The sequence below is a fragment of the Letharia columbiana genome (assembly GCF_014066305.1).
Source record: "Letharia columbiana isolate WasteWater2 chromosome Unknown Sc0000039_s0, whole genome shotgun sequence".
NCBI lineage: Eukaryota > Fungi > Ascomycota > Lecanoromycetes > Lecanorales > Parmeliaceae > Letharia > Letharia columbiana.
The window spans coordinates 330,156-343,559 of record NW_023501083.1 but is presented as its reverse complement, the minus strand read 5'-3'; the positions used below and the strand labels follow the sequence as shown (position 1 = coordinate 343,559).

Below are 13,404 nucleotides of genomic sequence, written 5' to 3'. Positions count from 1 at the left end.
AATATCTCGCGGAACTCGTATATCGGTTAATAAATCGTGTTTCTGCGATTTAGAAAAGAAATATAAGAGATATTATAATTTTAACTGCTTTATTTAGATTAATAGCGTTAATAAGATTAGTTCTAAGAAGGTAAAACGTAAGCTATCTGCGGAATATTATAATTATCTCGATATTTTCGATAGAACTAAGGCGAATATACTTCTTCTATATTATTCTTATAATTATAAACTCGAATTTAACGATAGCTTCGATAAAACGAAATTTTCGAAAAGTAGAATCTATTTAATATTAGAATATAAACTAAAATAGATAAAGAAATACCTAGACGAATATCTGAAGAAGGGATTTATAATATTAAGCTATGCACCTTTCGCCTCACCTATCTTATTCGCGAAAAAGCCGAATGGAGAGTTACGTTTTTGTGTGGATTATCGAAAGCTAAACGCTATTACTAAAAGAAACCGATACTTAATTCTACTAATAGATAAGGTTTTGATAAGAATCTAGAGATGTAAATATCTTACTCGATTAAATATTATAGTCGCGTTTAATAAACTACGTATATATCTCAATAGCGAGGATTTTACTACTTTTATTACTTTTCTTAAAGTATATAAGTATCGAGTTCTCCCCTTCGGTCTAATTAACGGCTTAGCCATATATTAATAATATATAAATAATATTCTATTCGAATATCTAAACGACTTCTGCTAGATCTATCTTAATAATATACTTATTTATAATAAGATAAAAAAGAAATACATTCAACACGTTAGATAAATCCTTTAGAAATTAAGAAATATCGGCCTTTAGGTAAATATCCTTAAGTGCGAATTCCACGTTTAGGAAATTAAGTTTCTAGGCTTATTAATATCTATAGACGGGTTATGAATAAACTCTATTAAAATCTAGGCTATTATTAAGTAAACTACATCTATTAATCTTAAAGAGATATAGGCCTTTATCGGATTTTACAATTTTTACCGGCGATTTATTAGAGACTTCTCTAAAATAGTTAAATTTATAATAAAACTCATAGTAAAAGAGGTTATATTTAATTAGTCCTTAGTATATTAAAAGATCTTTTACTTTCTTAAAGTCGCTGTTACTAAAGCTTTAATCTTATATTATTTTAATAAAATAAAGGAGGCCGTTCTAGAGACTAACTCTTTCGACTACGTTAACGAAGATATTCTTTTCTAGTATAATAATAAGGGAGTACTTTACCCGATAGCCTTCTATAGTAAAAATCTAACCCCGGCCGAATATAATTACTAGATCTACGATAAGAAACTATTAATAATTATTCGCTATCTAGAATACTAACGTTCTAAACTAGAATATATAAACGTTCTTATTAGAATCTTTATCGATTATAAAGAACTAATATATTTTATTAAGGGAAGAGACCTTAATCGACGTTAGGCCTGGTATTTGAATATATTGTTAGAATTTAATATAAAGATTATTTATCGATCTAGATCTTAGAACGTTAAGGTTGATATACTTATACGAATAGCTGAGTGTAAATTAATCAATTTCGAAAACGAATAATTACGCTAATAGTATCAAATAATCCTTATCTCTAATCGATTGAAATTAAATAGCGAATATATCGACGTATATGTAATCGATGATTCTATCTATTATAAAGTAGTAGGGGTTAATAAAAAAGACGAATATTATATGAAAATCTATAAGGCTATCGCTAAAAATAAGAATAAGTTTCGAGAGATTACTCTTAGTAAATACTTCGTATAAGATAAAATACTTTACTATAAGAACCGTTTATAGGTATTTAATAATATATATATCGATGTTATTCGAGAGGTATACGATTAATTATTCTACGGCTATTTCGAAATAGTATATATTTATAAACTACTTAAAAGAGAATATTACTAGCGAGATATAAGAGTTATTATAATTATCTATATTAAGAATTACTATATCTATTAGAGAGCTAAGATATCTCGCGATCGAGAGTATAGCTTACTATAGCCTCTATTAATTCTATAGAAATAATAATAAGATATATTAATCGACTTCGTTATAGGCTTATTTATATTCGATGACTATAACGCTATTTAGATAGCGATCGATTAGTTTATTAAGAAACGTTACTACGTAGCCTATTCTAACATCGATAAAAACACTACCGCTAAGAAGATAGTCAACTTACTACTTAAGAAAGTATTCCGCCTATACGATCTATCGACATTAATAATATTAAATCGAGGCCCCCAATTTATAGCTATTATATGTACTGGCCGGAAAGGTATGGTATGGTATGGGATATTGACCTGCCATACCATACTCTGATATGGTATGGGTTATTGAGATTTGCATGATCCCATACCTGGTATGGTATGGGATCTTGGCGGGATATACCACGGTATGGTATATCTGTGGTATCATACCATGGAATGGTATATGTATGGGATATCCCGTTGGGATTTCTATATTTAGAAGTATAAAGTAGCTATTCTAATCATCATTCTGGTCAACGGCTAATCGTATCTACCCCCATTCGATATACTACCATGGCTGGCACTACCATGCCTGCCACTACCATGCCTGCCACTACCATGACTACCACTACCATGCCTGCCACTACCATGCCTGCCACTACCATGCCTGCCACTATTTACTATTGAAATAGCCTACTGTCATATGGTAGCCATGGTAGTAGTAGTTATGGTAGTGGTAGCTATGGCAGTGACAGCCATGATAGGGGTGGCCATGATAGTGGCAGCCATGATAGTGACAGTCATGGTAGATGATAGTGGTAGCCATGGTTGACCAGAATGATGATCAGAATAGCTACTTATACTTCTAAATATAGAAATCCCAGTCGGGATATCCCATACATATACCATTCCATGGTATGATACCACAGATATATCATACCGTGGGATATCCCGCCAAGATCCCGAACCCATACCAGAAAAATGGTATGGTATCCGACCCTATCCATACCATACCCGGGTACGGTATGGTATCACTTGGTATGGGATATCCCATGGAATATTCCATACCTTTCCGATCAGTAATTATATGAAAGTCTTTTTACGAGAGACTAGATATTATAGTTAAGCTATTAATAGCCTTTTACTCTGAAACCGATAGATAAATCGAACGAGCGAATTAGAATATAGAGCGTTATCTTTAAATATATTATAACTATATATAAGACGACTAGATAAGATAGCTATCTATTATCAAGTTCGCCGATAATAATACTATCTTATCGACTACTAATATTCTATCTTTCCTCGCGAATAAGAAATTTTATTCTCGAATAACTTTTAGTTTAAATACTACCGACTACGAGATTATATGTAAGCGTCTTAATATTACTTAGACGAAGGATATTACGAATTATATGAAATAAGTTCTTAAGTATATTCGAAGTAATATAAACCGCGCTTAGAAGGCTATAGTTATATAAGTTAATAAGTATTAATAAAAGATTACTTTTTAAATAGACGATAAGATCTTTTTAAATAGTAAGAATATTATCTTTAATCGCTCTTCTCGTAAATTAAACTATAAGAGACTTAATTTATTCGAGATTATAGATCTTATAGAAATTTTATATTATCTAGAACTTCCGCTAACTATAAAAATCTATAACGTCTTTTACTCTAATCTCTTAAATCTCGCGGTAAATAATCTCTTATTAGAATAGATAAATTCTTTATCGAAGTATATTACTATTAACAGTCAAATTAAATAGGTTATTAAAGAAATACTTAGCTTTAAATTAATTTATAGCCGTCTTAAGTATAAAGTTAAGTGGGAAGACCTCGATAATAACCCTATCTAGTATAATGCGAACGGCGGTAAATTCGAAAATTACTAGGACCTAATAGACGACTTCCATAAGCGATATCTCGAAGAGCCTCACCTATAAAGGAACTAGGGCGAGGGGCCTTTAATAGCGGCAGCGTCCCCGGGCCGGAATTACCTCGGATACCCCGTTTTTAGTCGAATTAAAACCGTCCGATGTCTTCATGATAGCCTCATTTTTTCCGAAATCGAGAATCGATCCCTTAGACCTATATTAATTAGGAATTATCTTATATATAATCTTCCGCGTAGGCCCCCGTCGCTAATATAATTCTAAAGACCTTTCGAAGCTATATTAGTATACACATAGACCACGTTATCGCTGTTACGAAATATAATCGATATTAGCTAAATAATATACTATAGAGAAGACTATACCGAAGTTACTTGATATTAAATTAGAGTTTTTAGCGTCTACGGCTTAGTTCGGTTCGAGAGCCCTTAACTAATTACGTCGCATTATTCTATTAACATCTTATCCGCTTAAATACGAATTCGGAAATTATTATTATTTACCCCTACGCCTATAAACATGGTTTTCGCTATATTATACCGATTTCCTCTCGGCTAAGCTCTCTATATACGCCTATATCTCGACTAGCGACGTCGCTATAGCGTAAATATAGAAAGCTACTATCGTTCTCAATACCTCTTATAAAGAAAGATACGACGCTGAGGTTCCCGGATACGGTTATTTCTTTACTACTTTTATTATTTTTCAGACGTTAAGCGTGTATATATACTCATTTTTCTATCTTTCCACTTATTAATTATAGAATATAATTTAACGAAGGGGGGGGGTAGTATTACGAGCGTATTCTTGATATACTCCTTAGCCCTATGACTAGCGGGCCTTGGCGGAGATATCCCCTATTATATTATACCTTCTTTTCACCTATATAGTTCGATACCTTAGTTATCTTATTTAATATACCTATATTAATATTACATCTATATCGATTCTAATAAAAATAACTATTAATAGTAGAGTTCGCTTATATAAATAATTAATATTTCTTTATTAAAACGATTTTTTTTTTAATATATAAATATTATTCTAAAATTTATTAGAAGATTAAGAACGACTTTATTAAGAAGAAGATATTTATTATAAATAATAGAATAAAGAAGTTATAAGTATTAAGGAATAAGATAGTAAAGCGCTTTTATAGCGCTATTATAACTTAATTTAAATATTATAATAAAATATATTAATTTTAAAGTTATAAGATAAATAATTTAATAATATTAATAATTAAGAATTTAAAGTAAAAATATCTAAATAAAAAGTTATTTTATAAATTTATAAAATTATTTTAAATTATAGATAAGATAGAAGCGTAAATATATCGTCTACTTTTATTCTTAATATATAGAATTTATAAAAAAATTTATATATTATTATTTAAGTTTTATTATAATCGCGATTATAGTAATATAGCGAATATCTTTATATAGACTTTTAAGCTTATTAATAATAATAAGCTTTAAAAGATTAAAGAAATTATTAATAAGATTAAGTATAAGAAAGATATTTAGTATAAAATTAAATAGATTAATTAAGATAAAGAGTATAATTATTAATTATTAAATAATAAATTTATTAATATTAGCGAGCTAATTTAAATTTATAAATAAATAAATAATAAGTAAAAGTATTAAGTAATAGATAATAATAAGTCTTTTATTATTAAAGAATTTACTTAACTATATAAATTAATAATAAATAAATAAATATAATAAAATAAGATATAAATATTAACTAGATTAGATATATTTCTAGATAATATTTATATTACGCGCGTATTTCTTTATATTTATTATTATTAAGATATAGATTAATTAAATAATTATATTATTTAGCTATTTATTAAACTCTATTATAAAAAGACTATATTATATTAAAATATATATTATTAAAATATATTATATTAAAATATATTATATTAAAATATATTATATTAAAATATATTATATTAAAATATATATTATTAATATAGATATATTTTTATCTAAAATAGTTATTAAAGAACTATCTAATAACTTTATACTAGTACTATTATTAAAAAAAATCGCTACTTAAATATTCTTTATTATCTTATTATTAGATTTTAAATTAAATTTATTAATTTATTACTTTAATAAGAAAGTAGTTAAATTATAATTATCGAGTTAATACTTATTAATATTCGCTATATATCGATAAAGGCTTTTAAACTTCTTTTTTAATAATTTATTTATTTTCTTTAACTTCGCTATACGCTTATTTATTATTATAAATTAATCTTAAAAATTTATAATTATAATAAAAGCGATTAAAGCTATTATTATTATCTATTTTTCTATTTTATATTATTAAGTAATCTTTTTATCGAGCTTAGCTTATTAATAAGATATTTATTAAAATTATTTAACGCGATAATAGCGTTATATTAATTTTCTTATCTATATTTAAAGATATAGAGGAATTTTAATATAGTAATTAATATTATATCTTTCGACTTTATAATTATTATAAGAGAGAGACTTATTTTAAATATATAAATTATTATTTTAATAAAAATAAATTTTATATAATAAATTAGATATTAGAATTTATTAATAACTATATATATAAAGCGATAGTAATAAAAATAATTAGAGGTTAATAATCGCGTCTATAAAACGACTATATACTTACTATTAAAGTTATTATTATTAAAAAAGAGTATTATAAAATTATTAGTTTATATATTAACGTAATTAATAATAGTAAGATACTTATAATAAAGAAAGATAAACTATTAAGATAATAAGATATATTATATTAGTATTAGTATTAATATTAATATTATAGCGTTAAAGTAAGCACTTATAAGAAAAGCGTTAAAAGTTATAAAGAATAAAAATAAATAATTTAAAAGAAATTTTTATATTCTTTATCGTAGCGTTAATACTAGCGAATAATATTTAATAATATAAATATTAATAACGCGATAATATCTCGCTATTACTTATAGAGCCGTATTATCTAACTACTATTATTATTTCTACTATTATTATTAATTAATAATTAAAAGCGTTATCGCGAATACGTTATTCTATTAATTACTTTTTTTAAATTTCTATAATAAAGATAAGTAAAGGCCTATAATGAATTAAATTTATAGAGTTGAATTTTTCTATATTAAATCGAATTTTAGCTCTAGTTCTAAGTTAAATCGAACTCTAATCGCTTACTAATTACTATACGTTTTTAATCTACTTTTACTACGATAAAATTAATTTAATCTATATAATATATAGATATATATATGCGAAGAGAGGTGCGCTAAGACCTAATTAGAAAGATATATTAAATATAAAGAATTAATTCGTAATAATTATCTATAAAAAATAGAGAAAGGTTATATTCTTATAATAAGAAGTATCGAAATATCGAAAAGAAATGAAGATAACGTGCTAATTAGTGGTGTGAATCCCACAATATCTTCTACCGCAGTGAAATTTTTCGAATAATGAAATAGCTGTAGACATCGGACGGTTTCAATTCGTTTAAATATGCATTGAAGAGCATATAACGTGGGATCTTAAAGAGCTGAGCCGTGTTCTTAACGATGGTGGCCTTATTACCGCTTAGTTTCTCCGTAGTATTCTTCATAGTGTTCTCCGCAGTGTTCTCCGTATTTGTCTATTATAGTTTCTTCTCTTACTTCTTAATATAGTAGAGATGATAGGCTAAGTTGCAGTGGTGTTCTCCGCTTACTAAGTAATAATTTGATATAGAACCGTGGAGAGCATATGACGTGGGATCTTGGAGAGCTGAGCCGTGTTCTTGGTGCTGAAGGCCTTGTTATCGCTTGATTTCTCCGCAGTATTCTCCGCATTTGCCTATTGTAGTTCCTCCTCTTACTTCTCAATATAGTGAAGATAATAGGCTAAATTACAGTGGTGTTCTCCGCTTGCTAAGTAATAATTTGATGTGAAACCGTGAAGAGTATATAACGTGGGATCTTGAAGAGCTGAGCTGTGTTCTTAGTGCTGAGGGCCTTGTTGCCGCTTGATTTCTCCGTAGTATTCTCCGCATTTGCCTGTTGTAGTTCCTTCTCTTACTCCTTAATGCAGTGGGGATAATAGACTAAGTTGCAGTGGTGTTCTCCGCTTACTAAGTGATGATTTAATATAAAACCGTGGAGAGTATATAACTGGATCTTAAAGAGCTAAGCCGTATTCTTAGTGCTGGGGGCCTTATTACCGCTTAATTTCTTCGTAGTATTCTCCGTATTTGCCTATTATAGTTTCTTCTCTTACTTCTTCTCTTATAGAGTATTAGACTAAGTAGCTAGCTAAGTAGCTAATTAAGTAAATAATTAATATAACGTGAAATCTTAAAGAGCTAAGCCGTGTTCTTAACGATAGTAGTCTTATTACCGTTTGATTTCTCCGTAATATTCTTCGTAGTATTCTCCGCAGTGTTCTCCGCAGTGTTCTTCACAGTATTCTCCGTAGTGTTCTTCGTAGTATTCTCCGCATTTGCCTATTATAGTTTCTTCTTTTACTTTTTCTCTTATAGAGTATTAGATTAAGTAACTAGCTAAATAATTAATTAAGTAGATAATTAAGTAAATAACTAAGTAATTAGTTAATAATTTAACTAAGTAAATTATTAAGCTAATAAAATAGATAGTATTAATTAAGCGACTAAGAAATATAATTAAAATAGAATAATAAAGAACGAATTAAGGAGGAAGACGCGTTTTAAAAGATAGTATCGTTGAGTTAAAAGGTATTATCGCTAACTTAAGAGAAGTATATAAAGGAGAACGATAGCTGTAAATTCGTTTAAACTCTTTTTAAGAGTCTTTTAACGCGTTTATAAATAGTAGTAGATAGCTATTAAGCTTACGGCCTCGATTATTAGTAGTAACGAATTCGTCGAGAAATAATCTAAGGGCGTTAGTAAGGGCTCTAAGAGGCGAATAAAAGAAGTATATATATCTAAAACGTTTAGTAACGTTTCCGCGAGAAATAGAGTAATAAAGAACGAATTAAGAAGAAAGATACGTCTTAAAAGATAGTATCGCTAGATTAAAAGATATTATCGCTAACTTAAGAGAAGTATATAGAGGAGAATAATAGCTGTAAATCCGTTTAAGCTCTTTTTAAAAGCTTTCTAACGCGTTTATAAGTAGTAATAAATAGCTATTAAGCTTACGACCTCGATTATTAATAGTAGTAGATTTATTAAGAAATAATCTAGAGACGTTAATAGGGGCTCTAAGAGGCGAATAAAATAAATATATATGCCTAAAGTATTTAGTAACGTTTCCGCGAGGGGTATCGAGAATAAATATATTTATATTAATAAATTAGTAGAATAATAAAAGAAGAATAATTATATAAATAGATAAAAGGATTATTATTCGATTTCGAACGCGTCTAGTATAATTACCACATTTGAATATTAATTTAATTTATTAATAATAAATTAAACTTTATTATTTTTATAGCGTTAGAAAGCGTAAAGCGAGCTTTATAATTTGAGAAATTATGAAGTAACTATATCTATCGCAAGCTAAGTATTTTCGAGCGTATTCTTAATATACTACTTAGTTCTTAGCTCTATAACTAGCGAGTCTTAACGAAGATATCTTCTACTATATTATATCTTCTTTCTATATATATAGTTCGATAGTCTTATTATTCTCGTTCTATCTTACTTATACTAATATCGTATCTATATTTATTCTAATACTAAGTATCTTAAAGTATAAGACTTCTATATATAAATTTTTAATAAGAAGACGTGAGAGAATTATTGAACTAACTTTGTCATGAGATGCCTTAGGGATACTCATAGGGCCACTAGCGTAGGCTTGGCACCGCACATATCTGCCTGCAGACCACATAGATTAATCAACATCTTTTACAACACACACATATATGAGTCAAACCATAATGATTCCTTAACAATTGGTAGCAACACCTGGCCCTACTTCATAGGACATCCAGGCGTCTTTCCAGACGTTTACGCAAAGCCCACATCAATACCTAATAGTGTGACGCTCCAAGCCGGACCTCCAACACACTCGCAGTCATCGAGTACCTTTTGACACCGTCCAAATCGATCCTTTCAATAGGCCTATCGATATCACAATGAACTCATACGCTGCAAGACTTGCCTCATTCACGTCATGGCCACACGTATATCCAAGTGCCTCTGACGTAGCCCGTGCTGGCTTTCATCGAGAATTCGACCCTACTTTTCCATCCCCGGATCTAACGATGTGCTCACTGTGCGGTCTTGATCCTTATGACTAGGATAGTGACAATCCATTTGATTTCCACGCTACTCGATCACCGGAGTGTCCATTTGTACGTGCAACACAGCAGAAAAAGAAGGACCGGAATCAGAAGACTCGACGCCAGCAATATACGAGAAGGTCTCTACAAGCCACTCAGCCAGCTCACCAATCCACTCAGCAAGCCACTCAGCCAAAGCACTCAGTTAAGCAAGAGGAGGAACTACAACAGACAAATGCGGAGAAGACTGCGGAGAAGACTGTGGAGAACATTGCGGAGAAACCAAGCGGCAATAAGGCCACCATCGTCAAGAACACGGCTCACCTCTCCACAATCCCACGTCAAATCGCCACTCAGCCAGCGGAGAACGACACTATAATTTGGCCTATTATCCCCACTATATTGATGTGGTACATCACTGCAATGAGCACACAAGAGAAGGACCTACTACGTCGATCGCAGCCAATTGGACCTCTGCAGGCAAGGGTCACCTATCGGACGATGCATATTTGGACGAATTGAAACCGTCCGATGTCTTGCTCCGACAGTCATTTCATCATTCAAAAGTTTTCATTTCCAGCAGGAGATTTCGTGGGACGCACACCACTAATTAGCCAGGTGTCTCCAATTCTTTCCGGTTTTTCGAAAAACACACATGCATGCATACTTCTTGCCATGAGGACATGGCATTTCTCTGTTTTTTGTGGTTAATTGTCATAAGATGCCTCAGGGATACTCATAGGGCCACTAGCGTAGGCTTGGCACCGCACATATCTGCCTGCAGACCATATAGATTAATCAACATCTTTTACAACACACACATATATGAGTTAAATCATAATGATTTCTTAATAAACTTAGTTAATCTAACTAAAGAGCGTAGTAACTCTAAATTAATAATTAACTATATATATAAATTTAAGATTTTCTAGTTTAATTCTATCTTATTCTTTTATATATACTAATTATTACTACGTTACTTCGCTATTAGCGTAATATATTATAAAAATAATATTACTTATAAAGAAACTCTTCTATCTTCTTTTATTTATTAAAATTTCGAGATTTTATTATAAATCTTTAAATTAAATATTTATTCGCTATAGAGATTATTAATAAGTATTATAAAAATACTAATACTAAATATATCGACTTATTATATATTATTATTAATTAATATTATAAAAGTAATATTATTCTTAAAAGTAATATTAATATTATTATATAATATATTAATAACGCGTTTATAACGCGTAATAGTTAGTTCTATTATATTATTAAAATAATATTATAATAAATTAACTCTTTTCTCTTATTTCTCTATTAGAGTTTAAAGATTTTTTAATAAATATTCTATTTATTTAAATATCTAAGAATTAAGATTTAAAAGAGAAGATAATTATTAGATTTAATATTATTATAAACCTTAGCGCTACTTATACTAAGACTTCGATATTATATATATTATATTAGAATCCCTTTTAGAATTTAATTTTAATAATATACTTTATATATTTAGAGACTTAGCGAATATAGATTTACTTTATATATCTCGAAGTTTTAATATTTCTTAGAAATTAATTCTACTATTAAATATACTATTAAATTCTATAACGACTATATATCTTTTATAGTCTATATTCGCTAGCTAATCGCTAGTAAACTACGCTCTTATACTATCGCGATATTACGATAAAAATAAATAAAAATAAGATAGTAGATATAAAGAAGAATTAAGTATTTACTAGTATTAATATTAATATTATTATTAAGAAGATAAAAGTAAGATTAAAAGTAAGACTTTTATACTTATTAGCGCGACTTTTATAATTATAATAATAGAATTACTACGATTATTAAAGTAATAATAATTATAATAGCGTATAATAATAGCGATAATAGTATATCGTAATAGAATAGTAATATATTTATATTTTATTAATTAAGATAATAATACGTAAAGTAATACTATTATAATTTAGTATATAAATATATTAATATATTTAAGAAGACCTTAGAGTAAGTAGTATAAATACGCTATTATAATATACGTTAAGTTAAATTATATTTAAGCTAATAATAAATAATATATACGAGATTAATAAGTTTATAGTATTTAATTATAAGACGTAATAATAATAAAATTTAGAGATTATATCTTCTAAGAGAGAATATCTTCTAAGAGAGAATATAGTTATAAGAATAAAAGTACTTAGAGCGAATTAATAGACTCGCTTATATTACTTATTAGGCTATAAGCTACGTAGCTAGAGCGAGTATTTAATATATTTAATAAAGTCTTAAATATTTATAAGTTCTCTTTCCTCTTCTTTTTTCTTTAGTTATTAGTTTATCTAGTAACTAATCTATTTATTCTATTAACTACGTATCTAGATCTCGTAATTATATAGCTATTACGTAGTTTTATTAAAAGAGATCTTACTATCTTATAAAATAATTAAATATTATTTTTTAATAAATTTAATTAATATAAATTAGAAAGTAAAATATTATTTTAAATATTATTCTAAATTTAATAGCGAATAATATTTTATTTTATTAAAAATATTATTAAATGTTAAAAAGAATTTAATAAGCGCTTTTTAATATTAAGTTATATAATTTATATAATTCTAATATTATTAATCGCTAAAGTAAATAATAAATATATATTTAATATCGCTAATAATACTTATCGAAGTAATTAATATTTTAATTCTAAAATATTCTTTACTATAATAATAATTAATTATTATTTCTTTAGAGAATATCTTAAGATATATTATTTTATGAATTTTATTAAAGATTATAATTTTATTAAAAAAGAGCTTAATATAGAACTTAAAAGATATAAAAAGAAAATTAATTATTTTATCTAAATATTAATATATTAGTAATAACAAGTAAAGGCCCATGAATTAAATTTATGAAGTTGGATTTTTCTAAGTTAAATCGAATTTTAGCCCTAGCCCTAAGTCAAATCGAACTCTGATCGCTTGCTATGCGTTTTTGACCTACTTCCACCACTACAAAATTGATTTAATCTATGTGATATATAGGTATATATGTGCGGAGAGAGGTGCGCTAAGGCTTAATTAGGAAGGTATATCGAGTGTAAAGGATTAATTCGTAATAATTGCCCACAAAAAACAGAGAAAGGCCATGTTCTTATGGCAAGAAGTATCGAAATACCGGAAAGAAATGGAGACAACGTGCCAGTTAGTGGTGTGAATCCCACAATATCTCCTGCCGCAGTGAAATCTTTCGAA

At 28.0% G+C, this 13,404-nt stretch overlaps 1 protein-coding gene across 1 annotated transcript; it reads left to right on the top strand.

Annotated features, from left to right (window-relative positions):
- Window positions 1-9,988: 9,988 nt before the first annotated feature.
- HO173_009349 (uncharacterized protein) lies at window positions 9,989-10,657 on the top strand (the record flags this gene model as incomplete). The annotated part of the gene is made up of 2 exons (XM_037311239.1): window positions 9,989-10,036; window positions 10,154-10,657. The coding sequence occupies 2 exons, from the start codon at window positions 9,989-9,991 to the stop codon at window positions 10,655-10,657; spliced, it is 552 nt and encodes a 183-aa protein (XP_037161896.1).
- Window positions 10,658-13,404: the final 2,747 nt, after the last annotated feature.